Here is a 19,167-nt window from a genome sequence, read left to right as displayed (position 1 = left end):
CACAACACAGTTGACAGTTTTTTTTTCAATGGCAATTATAATGGGAATCACTTACTCCTCTAAAAACAATCCAATCCAAAAATAGACAGACTGAGATTTTGGTCCTAAAAAGTGCATTTAGTGTAGTGAAGTTACATACAACTGAACTGTGCTTAAGATATGACTACTTTGGAGAAAAAAAATAAAGTGCTGGATTTACAGCAAAAGTTTTAAGTAGCCGTTTCATCACTCCGAGCTTAATTTGAACACGTTTATTTATTCCAGTCGTCCCATAATGGCCAAGTCACTGTCCAGGCTGCCAGTATGAAGCGAAGAATGTGGGCCCCCTTTGCCCAAGTTGGCTTTGGCTGCGAAAAGGCACTTGGCAGGTCGTGGCGTCATCGGCTGCCGGTCCGGTGGGACCCGCTCAGATGGCGACGCTTTTCCCGGTCATGGTCCTTTTGATGGCAGACGCCGCAACGCCGCCCACGAAGCGGATCCCGGCGCTGCCTCCGGGGAGCAGCGACACCACGTAGCCGACGAGGGCGACCACCTGCGCGGCGGCCCCCAGCGCCGTCAGAACGGTGCTGTGCAGGCTCAGCGCGGCGTACAGCGTCCCTCCGAGGGCGCACAGGTACACGGCGGCTCCGGGCGAGCTGGGCAGACTGGCGACGAGACGGCCGGGTCCCCGCAGAACCGCCGCGGCCGCGATGGCGAAGGCCGAGCCCATCGACCAGAGCAGCGCGAACTTGCGGGCGTAGAGCAGCAGCAGCGGCGCGTACAGAGCCGACAGGCCGAAGCACAGCGCCGACAAGACTGCCAACATCCCGGAGATGGCTAGCCGCTGGCGGCGACTCACGCCCGGCAGGCACGGGTCCGGCTCGGACGACCACGGCCAACTCCCGCCGGAGCTCGGAGCCGCCGAGGCCGAGGGACTGCCGCCGCCGCCGCCGCCGCCGCCGCCGCCGCCGCCGCCGCTGGACCAGCGTCCGAACCAACTCCCGGGGGCCGGCTCCTGGTCGCCGATCTCCACCGCGGTGCTGCTGCCGGACTCCGAGGACGCGGGGGCGATCTTTCCTCTGGACAAATATTCCTGAAGCTGCCGGTTTAACTCGGCCATGACGACGACAGCCTCAGCCCAAGCGCCCCAGCTAACATGCTAATCGTAATGCTAGCCACGTTCCGCTTCCGCTTCCGCTTCCGCTTCCGCCTCCTGGCCCACTTCTTCTTCGCGGGCTCTAGGGGCACACTATCAGCGTTTTTAGCGACCCCCGCAGGATGGCATAAACATAACATGAACAAATGCCGAAGTCCGCCCCGCGCCCCCATTTGGACACAGCTTGCGACAGTGGCGAAGCTACCCGAGATGTCGGGGAACGTTTGGAGACCTGCATGTGACTCGACGTTCCTGCCATTTTCATATGGAAGCAGTATCCTTCAAATGTCTTGATACGCCGCCGCAAGTCATATGCTATGAATGACATAGCCAAAGAACAACAACGTTATTAGTGTTACTGACTTGAACGCACACGCCAACAAGCTACAGGACATGCATTTAGAAAAGAAGGTTTCAATCTTGCACTCCATGTCAATGGGCCCACCTCTGGGTGCGCGACCTCCGACCCCGCGTCAGCATTAACGCCGGATTCCGGGAGCAGCTGCTCAGCTACGAGAGGCGACTCTACGGGGACGACACGGTCCGGATAGAGACCCCGCCCCTGCCCTCGCCCCTTGCCAGGTGCTGGGATCAGCCGCGCCAGCGGTCGCCTTTGGTGACGTCGCAACACCGATCGTCAGGTCGCCCGTCGGGACGTCACGCCGCAAGTTGCCGAGCAAATGGCTCGGGTTGCCTGTCGCGACGTCACTCGAGCGACTGGACTGGAAGTCACCCGGCTTGGCGTCGCTCTCCGGGCGACGTCTCGCCACGAACTCCACTGTGACCTTCTGGAAAAAAATCACGCAAAGGCTTTCCTCCTGATGAAGGGCTTTTCCGGAAGCATGGAAGCAATTGTCTCGGTCCACTTTCCAATTCTTGGCTTGGGTCGACGTCACTTGTCATGCATAATTCAACCAAATGAGTGGATTGGCGCTAAGTTACCTGAGTTCAAGTCCTGTGAATAGTACACAGCTGTGTATAATACGCCCCCAAAATCCCCCTAAGAATCACTTTCTTCTCTGTACTTGTGAGTAATACGGTCTCCCAATTTGCTGCTATCCTTTCTGATCCGAGTGAATATTATGTACGAATACAGATTCCAAACATCCCAATCATGTGTAAATGCTTTTAAATGCTGGTTTCAAACAATGCCCCCCCCCCCCCCAGCCCCCCAGACCTATGACCACGCTTTTTCCAAGACCATATTTTCCAAAATCCTGTCCTGTCCTGTCCCTTCCTATCCCGGCGCAAACGACTCCCATCCCGTCCCGCTCCCTTTCCGAATAACCGGCACTCCCGTACCGCTCCCATTTTGGGGGAAAAACAAAACGGCAAAACACTCCGTTTGCCTCCCCCTCTGTCTCACGGACTCATGGACTCTCCCACTCCCGTCTACTCCCGCTTCCTTTTTGTCCTGCGCCGTCCCAATCCCATCTCCCCAATCTCGCGAGATTCCCGAAAAAATGTCATCCTGTAGTCTGCGCTCGGCCTCGGCGTCTCCAGTCGCCGACGTCGCCTACGCGGCCGACGACATCATCCGCAAGGGGAGAGCTTGCAGGTTACCTGCCAATGTCACGCGCGGACCGCAGCCAGTCGATTCCTGCTACCGTAACGCCGAGCTCGGCGGCGGCGGCGGGCTTAGTCTCGCCCCTTCGATCGCCCCGATTTTGACGCAAATGACGGATGTCACTAGGGTTGGCCGGGAAACGACCATTTCTGGCGCACAAAGGCGCGAATGCCCCGTTACGGCCGTTTCTACCGGCGCAAAACCTCTCAAAATGCAAAAAGAGAGAAAACTCCGGCCAGACTGCGCTTTGCGCAGCTCCGAACGAGGGCCCAAAGAGGCCGTGCCATCGGGATGGCAAAGATCCTTCTCAATCGCTTCGGCAGTCACTTTGGCGCCGCGCTTTTGCTCAAATGACCCGCAAGGTTCGGCGCAAGGCCTCGCACCGCCCGCCAAAGCTCCTCACGTCCCTCCCAAAAGGTGGCCCATTCCGCTCTCGTTGAAATGGCCAAAAGGAAAAAGTGGTCCCCTCGGCGCTTGTCCACTTTCCGCAATGAAGCAAATATTATAAATGATGCAGAGCATCACGTTGATCCGAATGAGAAGCAAAACAAAGGAGCGGATGTCGTCATCTTGCTCAAGCAGAAGATGATGACATGTGCATGGCTGACGCAACAAAAAGGGCGTGGCGACGGCCTATCGGGGCCTTCGAGGGAAAATGCCATCATGCTGGCCCCGCCCCCCTTATCTGCAGCATGCGCGTGTATAAATGTGTGTGCCACCAAGAGCGGAGAAGAAGGTCAACCTTGGCCTCGGCGGCCCGAACTTGAAGGCGCGCCCCTTGGTGACGATGACCGTGGCGATGATGATGATGATGATGATGATGACGATGATGACGATGGCGATGGCGAGCAGCAGTCAGGATGTTGCGCTGGCCAAGGATGACCAGCCGCTCCAGGTAAGAAGCACACGCACGCACGCACGCACGCACGCGCATTCCCCAGTGAGCGGAAAGATCTGGATGGCGCGGACCTGGACGGTTCCTCCGCCATCTAGTCGGTCGCTCGGTCGGGAATGAGAGGAGGCTTTGGAATGCATTCGCTCGAGTCAAATGCAACGGAAGCCTTCTTCTGAATCCACAAAGACAAAACCGGAGACACCGGTGAGATGTCTCCATTGTCTGCCTTTGACTTTTGTTGACGCGTTTGTCCAACAAGAGGCTTTTCATGTCCGTCGCTTTCTTTTATTTTAAGAGCCGCTTATTGCCACGGCTGAGGTTGAAGGGAAAACTTGAGGTGGCTATTTCAAGCAATGGCAAGAGCCTAAACTAGCTAGCTCAACGCTACCATCCAACGGAAGACACCACAGGCGCACACGGGCAAGCCGTCGGCACCCGCGCGTACTCGCCGGCATCTATTCTTGATCTGCTGACTAACGCCGCGACTGACGCAGCTGCCGTAGTGACGCAGCTGCCGTACTGACGCAGCTGCCGAACTGAGAAGTCCGGAGAGGAGCTGAGTCCCTGCGCTTTGGCGGAGTCGTGGCCGGACGATTGCTCGTGAACAGATGTGACTCCATTTTGGGCTTGCGTTTATTTCCGGAGGCGGACGCCCGTTTTGCTCAGCACACGCGAGAAACCACGACATTTTCAAAGTGACGGATTCAGCACTGACGGAAGTGGCTTTATTTTCCTCACGCGAGTCGGCTCACATTTATTTGGCTTGCTTAAAATCACGGGCCGCCCGCTGTCACGCCTTTTTCCTCCCTCCAGGACTCGCCGCCGCCTTCGCCGCCGCCTTCGCCGCCTTCGCCGCGGACCTCCTGGCTCATGTTCATCAACAACTCGGACGCGCGCAAAAGCTCCCGGGGAACAGCGAAGGTCACTTGCAAGCCGGCGCTCGTCTTGTGCCGTTCTCACACGCGAGCTTCCTCTCACGCGCACGCACGCGCACCCGGCGGGCGGCGGGCTCCTTCCCATGACGTGACGCCGGCGCTGACGCGTGCTGCCGTCGCGGCGGCGATGTCATGTTGTGTGCAGCGCGTCCTCCGGGGACCTCCGGGAGCCGTCGGCCCCCAGCCCCCCCCGCGGCCACGCCCGCTCATGGAGCACCTGCTCGTCACGCTCGCCGGTAGCCTCGCAGCTGGCCACCTTATGCTAAGCTAGCGCAGTGCCCGCGCGTTTATGAGGCTGCGCGTGCGAGTGCGCAAACATTAGTCGGCCAATCGGCGGCCTGCATTTCTTGTCTCTGCCTGGCGCCCTGCAGGCGTGTCTTCCAACGTGTTGTGCGAGCGCCCCCCTCGAGTCTCCGCCTCCTTCCTGGTTCGCCTCCCCCGAGCGGTGCGAGCGGCCCGTCGCAGCCTGGTGGAACTCCGCCCCTTCAGCCAGGTGACGTCATCACGAAGCCGCCCCCGGACGGCTAGCTGAGGCCTGTGACCTCTGACCCCGCAGGCCCCGCCCTCCTCCGAGTGCGCTTTTCAACGAGGTGGCGGCTTCGACGTTAGCCGCGGACGCTACGTGGCCATGCTAAGCGGATTTTACCTGCTGAGTGCCCATCTCCGCCTAAGTGGGTCATGTGCGATGTCATCATCATCATCATCATCATCTTGGTCATCACACGCCTCACCAATGTTTCGTGTGCACGCGTTTGTGCGTCTGTGCACGTCTTTAGAGTCAGGTGAGCGCGCCGAAGTGCGACCGCGCGACAGCGTGAGGGCGGCCATCTGCGTCCAGTCGCTCTGTCACACCAAACCGTGAGTAGTGCGTGCGCCTCGTAGTCACGCCGGCGTCTGAGCGCGCGAGAGAGGACGCGCCTAACCCCGACCCGCGTACGCGTTCCAGGTCCCTTGAGTCGGTGGCGGGCGTGGCCAAAGAGGGAGGAGCCTTCAGCATCACCCTGACCGGAGCGCTCTTCTTACAGGTCACCTGGCTTCACGCTAAGGCTGACGCATGCTCACGAGCCTGCGTGCCGCGTGAATGAGGCGGGCCAGCGGCGAGGCGGCTGGAGAGTGACCCCATTTTGTTTTGTTGTGGCTCAGGCCGGCGAGTACGCGTCCGTCTACGTGGACAACGCCAGCGGCGCCGACGTCGGCGTCCTGCCCGGCTCCTTCTTCTCCGCAATCCTGCTGGGAAGTTGAAGCGGCCTCGCTCCCCGCGACTTGCTCGGATGACGCGACGTGAGGAACGGCGCGGTTCGGCTTGCGCGCGGCGGCCGCCTCGCCTCGCCTCGCCTCGCCTCGCCTCGCCTCGCCTCGCCTCGCCTGCTTCGCAATGCTAAGCAAGCAGCTGGTTTTGACCCAAAGATGACAAACTTTCTGTTTGGCAAACAGCTTTAATAGATTCCTTTGTTGCACCTCCAATAAACATGAGCATAATGCTTAGCATAAACATGAACGTTAGTGTCATTTGCAATTTCTCCGCAATGTATATGTTGACATCGTTGACTTGAACTGAAATGTTTGATACGCCTTTGTTGCCGCACCTTTTGTGCAAGTAAAAGGAATTCTTCATTTGTGTTATTGGAGCTTGCTCATCAAGCGGCGTAGGCTAGCGTGAACACGTGCGAAACAAGTTGGCGTACACGCGCCGCCGGTCGCCGCCGGTCGCCGCCTGTCGCCGCCGGTCGCCGCCTCTCGCCGCCTCTCGCCGCCTCTCGCCGCCTCTCGACTTCCAACACTCGGGACTCGTTGGAGTCGGCCTTAAAGCTGGAGTCCACGCTCCACTATCGTACAACCGGCGCAATTGTCGTAGCGACGGCGTAATTCGCAGCGCGCGGCTACAAATGAGCAGGCCCCCGTTGCCCGGGGTTTGTTTGTTTGCGACGGTTGTCTTGTTGCGCTGCAGTCTTCCACCGCAGGCGGCGACAGAACTGAAATTGACCATACTGAGCGGACGAATCGACAGAGGGCCGGACCGGCGGACGGCCATTTTGCTGACGGCAGATGGGAAACTCACTGAAAAAAAAGACGGAACGGAAGTGGCTTTTCGACGGAACGCAAGTGGCTTTTTGTCTGGCGGTGTAATCCTCACTAAACGACTGCCTTGACCACACATGTGTGTTGGGGCCACGTTCCTTCCCTGAAAGCGCTCGCATTTGGGTGGAAATCACTCATTTTATCACTCAAGTCAATTGTTTGGTTCTAGTTGAGCTCAATGAATGTACACGTTGTAGCTTTGTTGTCGTTGAGTTCTGCGGTTCAAGTCTTGACCTTTACGCGGTCCTTTTTGTGTGGTATGCCCCTCAATGGCCAGGTATGGCTACTGCATTTAGAGGTGCGCTCTCCTTGGTGAGGTCAAGGGTTAAAAGCAAGATGGCCGCCTTACGTCAGAAATGTGTGTGGACAAAGAGCTTGCTTGGCCTGCAAGCGGGCCTCGCTCGTCCAAAGGAGCTTTTTCAAGTCCGGCGTCATTTGGGAGCGAGCCCAACTTGACCGCCGACCCGCTCGCCTGGACAAACAAATGGTGAGTCGATGCGTGGGAGCCCCGCCCGCACCTGTTCATGCCCGTGGAATGTATTGAAGAATGGCACAAACAAAGTGTCAGAGCGAGTGCTCCCGCTTTCAATAGGATCTCTGTCGTCAGACGGAAAATCTTGCAAAAGCCCTTGGGGAAAAATCTTCCGTCCTTTTAAAAGAGTTCCCCGCCTCCGTCCACCCAACGGCCGTCCGCCCGTCCCTGGGACTCCGCCAGTTCAGCATATTCTTACATTATATACGAACATGCATAGATTAGCGCCTTGTCCGCGCGGGTCCGACGGAAAAAGGCTCCGCGGCCGCCCACGTATCGTATCAATCTTTCAGGCGGCCATCAATTGCGAATATACAGTCGCCCTCTGCTAGTACCGCTAGCCAGCGAGCATTTACGATCAAGAGGCGGCAAAAGGAGGCCGGGAGGCTTCACGGAGGCGCGGCGCGGCGCACGCGGTATTGGAAGCGCACGTCGCGGGCGGGCCGCGGGATGCCCAGGCCGGCGCGGCCGGCGTCGGGCCGCGCCTCGGGCTGCCCGGCTTCCAGACGCAAGTCCAAGTGGAGCAGCAGCAGACACACAAACTGTTTGATCTCGTTGACGGCGAAGAAACGTCCGGGACAGATGGACGCGCCCGAGCCGAACGGCATCAGGTAGTGGCGAAGCTTTTGGCCGTCTTTGAAGAATTCCGGCTGGCGGGCGAAGCGGTCGAAGCGAAACGTCTGACGGGACGACGACGGCGACGGCGACGGCGACGACGACAACAACGACAACGACAACAAGCGTCACAAAGCGGTCGGGCAAATACGCGGCGCCGAGCGCTACCTGCGGCTGCTCGTAGATGGCGGCGTCCATGTGCACGCTCCGCGGGTACAGCGCCACGATGTCGCCTCTCCTCACCGCCACGGCGCGCTCGGCGTCCAGACGCAGGGTCAGGTCCTCCTGAGCGACGCGGATGTTGATGGACGCCGAGGACAGGCGCAGGCTCTCGTGGACGGCGCTTTCTGAGGAGCCGCCGGAAGTCGGGTGAGTGCAAGAGACGGGGGGCGGCGCCGGCGGCAAGTTCCCTACCCAGAAGAATCATGTCATCCAGCTGCCGGGCCGTGAGCACCGGGTCGGCGCCGGCGCCGAAGCCGCGTCCGCCGCGCTCCAGCGCGCCTCGTATCTCCTGGCGGACGGCGCGCAGTGCCTCCGGATGCCTCAGGAGGTGGTACGCCGTCCAGAAGGCGGCCGGCGCCGTGTTGGCCACCGATGCCCACAGGATGGCCAAGTGGTGCGCTGGAAGGCCAAGCAAAGTCAGCGCCGCGCAGACGTGGCGTCGCCACGGCCCGGGAATGGACTGACCGACCGACCGACCGACCGACCGACCGACCGACCGACCGACCGACCGACCGACCGACCGACCGACCGACCGACCGGAGAAAAGACTGGAGGCCACCTGGCTCACAAGTTTTCAACCTCTGTCGATATGCAAACCTGGGACTATGCCGCCAATGAAAAAGTCTCAAAAAGCCGCAACGGGGACCGTTTCTTCTCGTGTCGAAAAAGGGAAAAGATGAAAACGTGACAGTGTTGAAATGTCAAAGACGTGGACTCATTGTAACAACTGAGGGGGGAAGAGGGACATTGTTGTCAAAAATGTTGCAAAGTGCAAGCGGGGGCTCGATTCCAAAGTCAAGGCGCGGAATTTGGAGGCTCCCGCCCGGTCGCTCGGCCGCGGCCGAGACGCGCGAGGAAGAAAGAGCCCGGTCGGCCGCCGTTTGCCCTCCGAGGGGCTTGTACTGACCGGCTTTGTCGGCCTCGCCCAGGACGGGGTGGCGCTCCAGCAGCTGGGCGCGGCGCCGGATGAACTGCGAGGCGCCCGCCCAGCCGGACATCCCGGCCGGCGCCAGGTAGGCCGTCAGCTTCCGGCGGACGGCGCCCACGCCGCCCAGCAGCCAGACGGGGACCCCGGCGATGAGCAGCGGGAAGGCGTCGTCGAAGCCCACGAAGCCGGCCTTGATCCCCGCCGCCTCGGCGTGGCGGAGGCCGGCGGCCGGCCGGCCGAACAAGGTCAGGAAGGTGGCCTCCAACGCCACGTCCAGGCAAAAGTCGTACAGGCCCCGCGTGCGCCAGGCGCCGTCCGGGTGCAGGTGGTCCTGGCGGAAGAGCGTCGTCAGGTTGGCCATCATGCTCCGCGTCAGCGCCCTCAGCTGCTCGCCGTGGAGGAGGCGGAAGGCGCGCCCGATCTGCTCCGACAGGCCCGGGAAGGCGGCCTCGCTGACGGGCGGGTAGCCGAAGGCCGCCGGCGCCGCCCGGCCGCTGAACTCGTGGAAGTCCAGCCGCCGGCCTTCTTTGATGACGGCCGGGTACATCAGGGGGTCCATGACGAAGGTCATGTAGCGGCCTGCCGCGCGCACACACACGCACGCGCACACACACGCACGCGCACACACAGCCGCCCGCATCCGTCGCGTCACCTCAGCTTTTCCGTCTTGCGGCTGTACTTAAGCGTTCCGCAGGCTCACTTGGCAACAAAGTCAGCCTTATCCGACCATCAAGACACACTCTCATCAAGTGCGCTCCGGTCACCATTTGAGTCCAATTGGATTTGCCATCTGTCGCGCTATGACACGCCTTTTTTTTTTGTTGTCTTTTTTTTCTCGTTCGGTTGACAGGTTGACGATTGCCATACCGGCGGCGGACCGCTCAAACGTACTGACGGAAGCCGGCTTGAAATGACCACCGCGGACGGCCGTTTTCTTTCGGGCTGGCGGGCCGCAGGTCTCGCCGGACCCCAAATTGAGACCACCAACCTGCCATGTGAACGGTGAAAACGTCTCCAAAGTTCTTCTGCTGCTCTTCCAGGAACTTGTGGGCATCTTTCCTGAACTCCAACGCTTTCCCCAGGAACGGAATCCAGCCGTTTATCAGCGGAGGTTCGCCCGCACGACTGCATGCGCAAAGACACTCGCTGTTAGATGTCACCCGATGCATCAGTGGCAAAACATTCGCGTCCTCCTTTTGTTGTTCTTTGCCGACATTTGCGCGTCTGTCCACCCGAAAGCGGGCGGCACATAAACAGCGGGTAACGGGGTTAAAAAAAAACACACACAAAAAAACAAGGTTGAGTTTGGAGCCACCGCAAAGGGAGGAAAGAGTTGGAGGGCCGAGCGCCGACATCACCAAATGGGAAAACAACTCGCTCCGACGGGCGTGCGCATCGCTTGGCGAGCAGGCGGGCGGGCTGCTCACCAACGCACCAGCGTGTCCACAATACACAAAGATGGCACCTTGGTTTTTTGGGGGGGTTGGGGGCGGGGGTCACTCCGACCACGTCAATTCATAAAGCAATGTAGGCTACTGTCTGAAAATCGATCATATTCAATCAAATGTGTTTTTAAAATCAGTCCTTTATTTTCCACCAGATTTGCAGCCTCAAAAACTGGGGCGGCCTCATCCAAAAATGCTTTTACGCAAACCACCTGAAACAACTTTGTACATCATATGTTGGTAAAACGAACTGAAACGACCTTGAAGTGGAGCGTCATCTTTGTCAACAATGTGGCTCTTGCTACGTGCGCACACAAGTTGGCGTCACGTTTTGGCTTGTTCAATTCTTCTCAATCAGGAAATGATTGCAATTCCGCTCTTCAGGGCAACCGCTACTTGCAGATGCAAAGTAGAACTCATGACACTTTCATTTGTTGCAGCACTTTTTTGGGGGTTCACAATTGACTGAGAACCCAAAAGTAATATGCAATTTATAACTGTAGTCGGACGATAATATGGTGGCGAAGACACGTATTGCCTCCAAATCAAAGTGGCGAGTGATAGGTGATGTTTTCGTGTTTTGTCAGTAACTTGCTCATCATCGGCGACCAGTCCAGGGTGTCCCTCCCACCCCCGCTCCCCGCCCCTCCCCCTCCCCCGCTCCCGCTCCCGCTCCGACCGCCACCCCCGCCACCACCACCACGTGACCTTTGGCCCAACGTCTGACGGTCAGGCTTCTTATCACTTGAGCAATGATTCACTTCGGAATCGATTGCAACGACAAAGTTCACGCATGCGACTCGACTAAGTTGACTTGACTGAACAAGCAAGCAAGCAAGCAAGCAAGCTGAGGACAACGCCAAAGTTGGCTTCTGACGTCACGAGCAAGCGAGCGTCTTTTGGCGCCACTGACCTCTTCCGGCGGCGGCGTCTGACGACGACGAGCACGAGCGCGACGACGAGCAGCAGCGCGCACGCCAGCGGCGAGAACATCTTGGCGCGTGTCGCCAAACTAGACTAAAGGCGCGACGTGCGTCACTTCCGCTTAGCCTTTCAAGGCGGGACTTGAAGCCACGGAGGACTTCGGGCCGGAAGTGATGACTCCGCTTCTAGTCACGTGACACACCCGCACAATCCCAAAGTAAAGAAGCTGCCACAAGTGTTTAATCACAATATTGACTTTCAAAAGGACATGCGCCCCCACCCCATTCACAACAGCTCCTTCCAGGAGGGGGGCAAGAGTTCATCCGTTAATCAACAACTAATCCATCGTTAAATGAACCGAATAACATTGAGAATGGCTCCAAGACCAGGTTTAGGTCAGGTTGACCAGAGAATTTCAGCATGTCAACAACATTTGATGACGTTTCTGCACTCCTCCCTCTCTGAAAGCAGCTGCATTTCGCATCCCCCAGCCCCCCCCCCCCACCCCCAAAATGACATCTTTTACTTTGGAAATCAATGATCAACATTTTGGACATGTTATGGGCTACGCCAGGAATCGAATCATAATACAGTTCTGTTTGTGCATTTTCTGCGCTGTCCACTTGAAGCGTCCTGCTTCAGGATTAAGTTGTAAGAAAGAAAAACGTCTTTTCATTCATCAGGTAGTCCAATAAAATCGACAGGTGACTTTTTCATTCTAATAATCCTTAGTTGATGTCCTACATTATGATGACGGGCTAATGCAGCTCACACTTAGGCCACGCGCGTTTCGATGATGGCCTCAACTCGATGTCCGAACACCTCGCGCCCATGAAGAGTGTAATTCTTCTTTTTGTCCGCCAGGGGGAAGCGGAGCGATGGGGCTAAACTTCATGACTACAGCAGTTGTGAGACTGTAAATGTTTTCACTAACGTTGGTCGTGACGATGTTGCTGATGATGTGTTTGTATTGTTTGAGCAAAGAAATAGATCAAAGGTGAAGTCGAAGTAGTTTTGCCGTTAATTGTGCTTGTTTTGGGGGTTCACGATGCTACGTCGACTTTCCCGTCGCGTTGCGTTCAAGTTCCTTTCGTCGTGTTGCCTTCTGATGAGGCGTTCACGTTCCGTTGACGTCGCGGGTGCCTCGTAGCCGCCGATTGGTCGCTCGCTCAGGAAACGTTTCCTTTTATAGTGAACGCAGCGCCGAGTGGCTCACTTCCGGATTGTCGGCATGTAGGATCACCTGGACCCGCCATCGTCAACCCGTCGACCCCGCACCGATCCCGCCTCGATCCCGCGCCGATCGGCCAAGGTGAGCACCGCGGTGGGAATGGGCTCGGGTGCTCAGTCTGGGTCTCTGCGGGTCTGGGTCTGGGTCTGGGTCTGCGTCTGCATGGCTCTGGCTCTGGCTCTGGCTCTGGCTCTGGCTCTGGGTGGGTCGCGCCGGTCGAGACTCGTCAGGTCCCGTTGCTACTCGACAACCGAGTTCCGAGTGGACTCGTCGCACTTTGTGCACCAAAAGTTGCCATTTGTCAATGGAGCAAAAAGTTTGGGCCGGCGGCCCATCAGCAACGTGAGCGCAGAGCAACACTTCCGGTTGCAGCCAAACAGCCAGCACACAACCGGGCGGGCGGCCACTTCATCAGAGACACCAGCTCCTCGCGGTCTAAATATTCCGACGAGCAAATATGAGCAGCTGCTTTTGGAAAATTGCATCTTGTCCACTTTTTGCATTGTGGCCCCCCGTTTAGCGCAATAATAAAGGAGTCATCAAAAAGGGACAAGTTAAAGCACACGAGTGTCCGGATTTCGTGCCATCATCAAACGCGTGATGAAAAGCGCATTTCCCCATTGTGGGACTGATGAAGATTTCGTAAGATAATGACCGGCAGCAGCAATTCCAGTAGAAATGCAGATTGTTGATGCTTTTGTTGTTTTGCTCTTCTCTGCCCACAACGAGCGCGCGCGTGCACCAGGTCGTGATGACAATCGCTGTAACTGCTGAGTGGTTTCTGTCCATCCGTCAGCTGCAATGCCGACCTTCCTGCAGACTGCACCAGTCAAACAAAGGAAAGGAAGAGCAACTGCACATCAAAACAACAAATGCCAACACGCGCACAACAAAAGTGCAGTGCAATGTTTCATATTTACAAGCAGCGCATTGCGAAATCGCCCCACTTCAACTTTTTCACCTTTTGCCACATTTCGGGCTTCAAACCAAAGACAAAACATTTGAATTTTGGAGGTGAATCGGCACCGACTGCAAGCGGAACAAAATTGGTACGACATTTTCAACAAATAAAAAAACTGAAAAGTGGGGCGTGCCGAATGATTTGCCCCTGGCTCCGCGCTGCGCCGCCGCAGCTGATGCCACCGTCCCGCGGCAGCCCGCGTCCGGCGGCGGCGGCGACGCCAACCCCGGCGCGCCCGACCGAGCAAGGCGGAGCCGCTCTGAGAAAACCGGACGGCAGCAAAGTCCCCGGCATCTGCGCAATCAGCGCCGGGATGCGAAGACCTGCCGGCGGTCGCGTGCTGGAGTGGCTCGCCCACCTATGGAGGAGTCACCCGACCCTTGTGGAAACGAAAAGCGCCGGCCCGGCCCGGGCCACAGAGGCGGGACTCGGTCTTCCTTCCATCCCCGCCGGGCAAGATCTTCAGCGGGATGGTGCTCACCGGTGCCCTCGCCGGCGCCGCCGGCTGGCTGTGTCTTGGTGCCTCGGCGCTGCACGGCAGACCGCAGACGTGGCAATTGTGCAAACGACGCCACCTTTCCCTTTGTCTTCATAGACCGGAAGGCTGCCTCGGACAGCGTCTGGGTCCTAGCGGTGGCCCGCCCAGGTGTGTGTCGGCGGGTGCCTGGAGCGTCCTCCGCCAGCTGCCGGCTGACACACCCCCGACCCCAAATTTGCCACGGCCTACTTCTCAGTTTGTTTCTTTTGTTGAGAAAAAAACCAAAACAAAAAGCTCCTCTAAACTTTCTTCCACTTGGTGTTGATTCGTCATCTGAAACAAATGCCATTTTCTATCTCTGTTTGAAACCTGAAATGTGGCAAAAGGTCCAAGGGGGGCACTGCAATCCATGACGTCCTCATTGGAGTGCTTAAGACTTGACACAAGTCGATTCAAGTTTGTCATCTTTTCATTGGGCCTGCCGGGGCTCCTTAACGCGGGCGGGGGCGGGGGCGGCCCCCCACCCCCCCTGCCGACGCTTCCGCTCGCACCCCATGGCTTCCTCTTTCACTCTTTGCTCTCGTCTCACTCGAACGCCGTCTGTCGGTCTGCCGCGCCAGTCGCTTGCTGCGAAGCGGACCGCCGCCGTGGTGCGCGTCGCCGCCGCCGCGGCTTGCGCGTCGACCTTTTCAAAGTCAAAGGTTTCAAGGTCGAAAGCCGAAGCGGCGCTGGCTTCCCAAGCAACTTGCCAGCCTTGGCAGATCTTTGGCTGCGGCCAACGGCGACGCAGGTCGCGCTCCGGTTTGGAGGGCGCCACTGAGCAGAGGGCAGACTTTGGCGGGCGACTCGACTCGACTCGACTCGACTCGACTCGACTCGACGGGAAGGCTTACAAGGTTCAACACGTTTGTCTCATGGTTTTATTGAAGGCTTTGCAAGGTTTTTTTTGTGCGACAATGGGGAACTTGATCAAAGTGCTGAGCAGAGACATCGACAACAACGCCGGAAACTTCTTCTTGGACTTTGAGAGTAAGACATGCGCACAAACATGCACGCACGCACGCACGCACGCACGCACGCAGGGTGTGAGTTGTGCGGTGTGTGCGCGCGCAGATGCGGAGGCGTCGTGGTCAGAGAAGGAGGCCTGGGAGGAGGTGAACAAGGTGCTGACGGAGGCTCAGGTCATCCTGGACGAGCTGCAGGCCTACACGGGAGCCGGCGAGGAGATCCGACTGGTAAGGCGCGCCCGCCCGCCGCCGATGCGATGCGCCGCGCCGCGCGTCGACGAGCGTCAGTCAATTGTGCGCCCGCGCAGGCCATCCAAAGTCCGAGCCGGGAGGGCGTTCAGGAGAGGGCCTGGTCTGCCGTTCTTCCCCTGGTGGCAAAACTCAAACGCTTCTACGAGTTCTCCCACAAGCTCGGTAATGCTTTGGCTCACTCACTCGCTCGCTCGCTCACTCAGTCACGCATCCATCCATCCATCCATCCATCCGTCCACTTCCACTGATTCCTTGACTCTCTTTCACCAGTTGTCCCAATGCACTCGCTCACTCGTTTTCATCGAGCCTTTTTCTCACCTCGTCGGTTCATTCGTTCAATTTGCCATCGGCGCTTGTGCCATTCGTGAGCTTGTTTACGAATTCACCAGTTGATGTCGGCCGTCTTCCGTCCGCCGCTCGATCGGCCGCGCCATCCGCGGGTGCGCAAACGGCCGGCTCGTGAATTGCCGCATTTGCCCGTCCGTCGCTGCTTTGACCAGTTGGCCGGCTTGCTGACTTGTGACTCTCGTCCCGCGCGTTGTCCCATCAGAGGGAAGTCTGCGGTGCCTGCTGGCCATCCTGACCGGCCCCGAGGCCCCGCCCACCCAGCAGCTGGAGAACAAACAGGCGCTGGCCAGGCAGTTTGCGCTCATCCTGCACTTCACGCTGCGATTCGACGAGCTCAAGGTGTGCGCCGGCCGGGCCGGGCCTGGCCGGACTTCGGCCGGACCTCGGCCGGGCCTCCTTCCTTCCTCGTCGTCCTCGTGGTGTCTTCCTGCTTCATATTCACCCTCATCTTCATCTTCTTACATGTTCTTCATCTTGGTCTTGGTCATCCTGGCCGCATGTTGCAGATGACCATCCCGGCCATCCAGAATGACTTCAGTTACTACAGACGCACAATCAGCCGCATGCGCATCAACAACCTATGTGTAAGACGCGCACGCACGCACGCGCGCCATAGCCATCTGCGAGACGTTCAAGTGCGCTCGTCCTTCAGGGCGACGCCGACGCGGAGGTCAACAACGAGCTGGCCAATCGCATGTCTCTGTTCTACGCCAGCGCCACGCCCATGCTGAAGACGCTCAGCGACGCCACCATCAAGTTTGTCTCCGATGTGAGTACGAGGCGCCTCGCGTGTTTCCGCGGGTCCTACGCGACGTGCGCGTGACACCAGCGTACCTCGCAGTCACGCGCACGATGCCTACGAAACATCATGGCATCGTTCTTACACACGGCAAACGACACGTACACATGACATCATATCATCCGTCCTGGAGCTAGTCGACGTGCGTGCGTGAGCACTTTCATGGCATCATCCCATCTGACATTTCATACATCTGTATGGATGTATGTATGTATGTGTATGTATGTATGTGTATCTATCTATCTATCTATCTATCTATATATATGTGTGTATATATATATATATATATACATATATATATGTGTATATCTATGTATATAGTGTGGGCATGCCGTCCAGCAATTGATGGCATTTCCATGCGCCGGTTGTAATTTCCATGGCGTCCCGCGGGGTCGCTGCCGTTTGCGATGCAGAATCCCGAGATTCCCGTCGACAACACCACCGACTGCCTGAGCACCATGGCCTGCGTGTGCAAAGTCATGCTGGAAACCCCGTGAGGCCCTCAACGCCATCGCCGCCGCCCCATGACCACTTGTGCAAATTAATTGACTTTGTGTGCGCGCACAGAGAGTACAGAAGTCGTTTCACCAGCGAGGAGACCTTGCTGTTTTGTTTGCGCGTCATGGTGGGCGTCATCATCCTCTACGACCACGTGCACCCGGCCGGAGCCTTCGTCAAGACCTCCAACATTGACGTAAGGCCGTAAGACCTCGCTCGCGCCCGTTCACGCACAGCGAGAAGACGCCGCCGCTGATTGCGTTGCGCTTGCGTGCAGATGAAAGGCTGCATCCGGGTGCTTCGGGAGCAGCCGGCAGGCAGCGTGGAAGGTCTCCTGGACGCGCTCAGGTCACACTTCGCACTTGGCCACTTGCCGCTCGCTCGCTCGCCCGCCCGCCATCGGCCAACGTGTCCAACTCTGACCCCCGCAGGTACACCACCAAGCACCTGAACGACGAGGCCACGCCCAAACACATCAGGAACATGCTGAGCATCAACTGAACGGCGCCGCCTCCCTCTGCCCGTCCTCCACATTTCACCACAACTACTGAGCAGTCCGTGCCTATTTGGATTTTGTCTTCTTTGCTCTAAATTGTTCCTACCTCTCCTGCCGCCATCTTTACCCGCAAGCCAGTGCCACTGGCGCGGGTGGACTTCAGCTAGAAGCTAACGCTAGCCTAGGCTAGCAGCCAAGACGCGAGCCCACGTCAACTCCTTTGGAGCCGTCGTCTCGGACGCGAGCCGCGCATCCACTTGCAGCTCAGGCCTTACTCATCGGGCACATTAGTCGTCCGCGTTTCTCATCTTCGCTCGGGCTTACGTGTTGGCTTAATAAAGTTTTTATATCCTTTTGTTTACGTCACTTGTGCTCTCCTGTGGCTGTCGCGACGGACCGGTCTTCGCCGTCGTGGCGCATGAGAGTCGCCGCGGACAAACGTTTGCCCGACTGGAGCCTGCCGCCTGCTCTCGCGCCGCCCGCCCGGTCACCCCAGGCTCACGTTCCGCTCGTGCTATGGCGGCCGCTTTTCTTGTGCCTTTGTGGCATCAGGAGTCGACGCGACCAAACCAGGCTGCTCTATGCTCGCGTGTGTGCGCGTGCGATTCCGTCGCACGTTTCGACCAACAAAAGCGCCGCGGGTGCTCTTGGCAGGCAACATTTGCGTCAGGTCACCCACCCGTGGCCTCTTCCCGTCTCCCGAAAACGTGCTGAATCGAGTTCAGGGAAGAGCAGGCCAGCAACCTGGCGCCCCCTGCGGGAAATACCTTCACGCGCAGTAGTTGGGGCTGCACTAGCCTCTTTGAACCGTAGGCGGCGCCAACAAGTCCCCCCCCCCCCCGAATCCCCAGGTACGCGATTGTGTGCCTGCGTGCGTGTGTGCTCAGGGTGGGGCGTTGCCATGACCGCCAGGTTAGGTGTGAGTGTGTTGTTGAGACTTGTGGCAGCAGAGAATTTGTGTGCGTGCATGCGTAAGCATGACTAAATGTGAGTAAGCGTCTGCGAGTGTGTGTGCGCGTGTGTGTGTGTGTGTGTGTGCGCGTGCGTGAGTGCGTCAGGCCGGTGGGCTCGCTCACATCCGCGCAAACGCGCGCGTAGTGTCTCGTGTGGGGATTGTCCAACTTGACCTGAAACGCGTCAACGCTCACTTTGATGAGTTGCTCTCGTGCCTGGGTGGGTGCGTGTGTGTGTGTCACTTCCTGTCAGCTCGGTAGAGGAAACTTTTCATGTTTGTCACGTTTGTCTTGCTTGTCCTGTTCTTCGCACATCTCAGGTTTATCAAGCTGTTCATGTTTGTGCAGGTTGTCCCGTTTGGCCACTAAATCGCATTTGTCTCGTCTATCGTCTTTGCCGTGTTGTTCGTTTAGCTTACGCTTGTCACGTTTGGAACGTTTGTCATCTTGGTCACGTTTTTGCATCGCATCGAGTTGAGGCCGGATTTGCCTCTGTCCGGCGCCTTCATAGGGCTGAGACGGCCGCCCCGCGCGGCCCGCCCTGCGTCTCACCGGGGCGGCGTCCAAATGCCCGAGCCACCTCATTCGTCTTCTCCGTTCCATGCGGACGACCAGCGTCTCGGCTGAGCGAACCTCTCACGCCTATGTCTAAAGCGAGAGCCCGGACGCCCTGTGGAGGAGTCTAACTCGGCCGTCCGGTGTCGCGTCGTTTGGGTCACGAGCTGCGCGGCGTGATAGCTGAGGGTAGGAACATAGGTCAACCGCTAAATCGAGAGCTTCGCCTTTCGAGCGGGCTCCTTCTTCACCGTTCCGAACCCGCGCGGAGTCGGTCGGCAGCAATGCGGACAATGCACCGCATTGAGCCTG

At 58.1% G+C, this 19,167-nt stretch overlaps 4 protein-coding genes across 9 annotated transcripts; 2 read left to right on the top strand and 2 right to left on the bottom strand.

Moving 5' to 3' along the window:
- Positions 1–10: 10 nt before the first annotated feature.
- Positions 11–1,272, bottom strand: sft2d3 (SFT2 domain containing 3). The gene has a single exon (XM_086042435.1). It carries the CDS (start codon positions 1,097–1,099, stop codon positions 407–409), a length of 693 nt encoding a protein of 230 aa, XP_085898561.1. The 5' UTR covers positions 1,100–1,272; the 3' UTR covers positions 11–406.
- On the top strand, positions 343–6,030 carry LOC147141558 (adipolin-like). Of its 3 annotated transcripts, none has more exons than XM_086042432.1 (7): positions 343–3,597; positions 4,411–4,518; positions 4,678–4,768; positions 4,904–5,025; positions 5,089–5,390; positions 5,479–5,557; positions 5,676–6,030. In XM_086042432.1, exons 1-7 carry the CDS (start codon positions 3,409–3,411, stop codon positions 5,772–5,774), a joined length of 990 nt encoding a protein of 329 aa, XP_085898558.1. In that variant the 5' UTR covers positions 343–3,408; the 3' UTR covers positions 5,775–6,030. The 3 variants fall into 3 exon arrangements, with proteins under 3 accessions (XP_085898558.1, XP_085898557.1, XP_085898556.1); XM_086042431.1 differs by having other exon boundaries at positions 4,411–4,768; positions 5,089–5,203; positions 5,309–5,390; XM_086042430.1 differs by having other exon boundaries at positions 4,411–4,768.
- On the bottom strand, positions 5,949–11,432 carry cyp7b1 (cytochrome P450, family 7, subfamily B, polypeptide 1). Of its 2 annotated transcripts, XM_086042425.1 has the most exons (6): positions 11,267–11,432; positions 9,897–10,033; positions 8,888–9,487; positions 8,173–8,379; positions 7,927–8,105; positions 5,949–7,823 (listed from the first exon to the last, which is right to left on the bottom strand). In XM_086042425.1, the coding sequence occupies exons 1-6, from the start codon at positions 11,344–11,346 to the stop codon at positions 7,533–7,535; spliced, it is 1,494 nt and encodes a 497-aa protein (XP_085898551.1). In that variant the 5' UTR covers positions 11,347–11,432; the 3' UTR covers positions 5,949–7,532. The 2 variants fall into 2 exon arrangements, with proteins under 2 accessions (XP_085898551.1, XP_085898550.1); XM_086042424.1 differs by having other exon boundaries at positions 5,949–8,105.
- fam49ba (family with sequence similarity 49 member Ba) lies at positions 11,187–17,708 on the top strand. 3 transcript variants are annotated; one of them, XM_086042428.1, is made up of 12 exons: positions 11,187–11,494; positions 12,470–12,589; positions 14,877–14,976; positions 15,061–15,182; positions 15,263–15,368; positions 15,757–15,893; positions 16,061–16,138; positions 16,207–16,323; positions 16,767–16,846; positions 16,921–17,047; positions 17,129–17,199; positions 17,283–17,708. In XM_086042428.1, the coding sequence occupies exons 3-12, from the start codon at positions 14,904–14,906 to the stop codon at positions 17,350–17,352; spliced, it is 981 nt and encodes a 326-aa protein (XP_085898554.1). In that variant the 5' UTR covers positions 11,187–11,494; positions 12,470–12,589; positions 14,877–14,903; the 3' UTR covers positions 17,353–17,708. The 3 variants fall into 3 exon arrangements, with proteins under 3 accessions (XP_085898554.1, XP_085898553.1, XP_085898552.1); XM_086042427.1 differs by lacking the exon at positions 11,187–11,494 and having other exon boundaries at positions 12,184–12,589; XM_086042426.1 differs by lacking the exons at positions 11,187–11,494; positions 12,470–12,589 and having other exon boundaries at positions 12,599–14,976.
- The last annotated feature ends 1,459 nt before the right edge of the window (positions 17,709–19,167 follow it).

This window comes from Filicampus tigris, chromosome 10 (genome assembly GCF_054856515.1).
Source record: "Filicampus tigris isolate MCC_2025a chromosome 10, RoL_Ftig_1.0, whole genome shotgun sequence".
NCBI classification, from domain to species: Eukaryota; Metazoa; Chordata; class Actinopteri; order Syngnathiformes; family Syngnathidae; genus Filicampus; species Filicampus tigris.
Note: the sequence above shows the minus strand (reverse complement) of the source record. Positions and strands in the feature narration are given on the sequence as shown.

Excerpts from the sequence above, each read along its gene's own strand:
- sft2d3 (XM_086042435.1), bottom strand. The coding sequence starts at position 1,099 with ATGGCCGAGTTAAACCGGCAGCTTCAGGAATATTTGTCCAGAGGAAAG.
- LOC147141558 (XM_086042430.1), top strand. The coding sequence starts at position 3,409 with ATGTGTGTGCCACCAAGAGCGGAGAAGAAGGTCAACCTTGGCCTCGGC. Across the intron at positions 5,026-5,088 it reads AACTCCGCCCCTTCAGCCAG|GCCCCGCCCTCCTCCGAGTG; the intron begins GTGACGTCATCA and ends CTGACCCCGCAG. Across the intron at positions 5,391-5,478 it reads TCGCTCTGTCACACCAAACC|GTCCCTTGAGTCGGTGGCGG; the intron begins GTGAGTAGTGCG and ends TACGCGTTCCAG.
- cyp7b1 (XM_086042424.1), bottom strand. The coding sequence starts at position 11,346 with ATGTTCTCGCCGCTGGCGTGCGCGCTGCTGCTCGTCGTCGCGCTCGTG. Across the intron at positions 10,034-11,266 it reads AGACGCCGCCGCCGGAAGAG|TCGTGCGGGCGAACCTCCGC; the intron begins GTCAGTGGCGCC and ends TTGCGCATGCAG. Across the intron at positions 8,380-8,887 it reads GGGCGAGGCCGACAAAGCCG|CGCACCACTTGGCCATCCTG; the intron begins GTCAGTACAAGC and ends TTGGCCTTCCAG.
- fam49ba (XM_086042426.1), top strand. The coding sequence starts at position 14,502 with ATGGCTTCCTCTTTCACTCTTTGCTCTCGTCTCACTCGAACGCCGTCT. Across the intron at positions 15,894-16,060 it reads TGCGATTCGACGAGCTCAAG|ATGACCATCCCGGCCATCCA; the intron begins GTGTGCGCCGGC and ends CGCATGTTGCAG. Across the intron at positions 16,139-16,206 it reads TGCGCATCAACAACCTATGT|GGCGACGCCGACGCGGAGGT; the intron begins GTAAGACGCGCA and ends CTCGTCCTTCAG.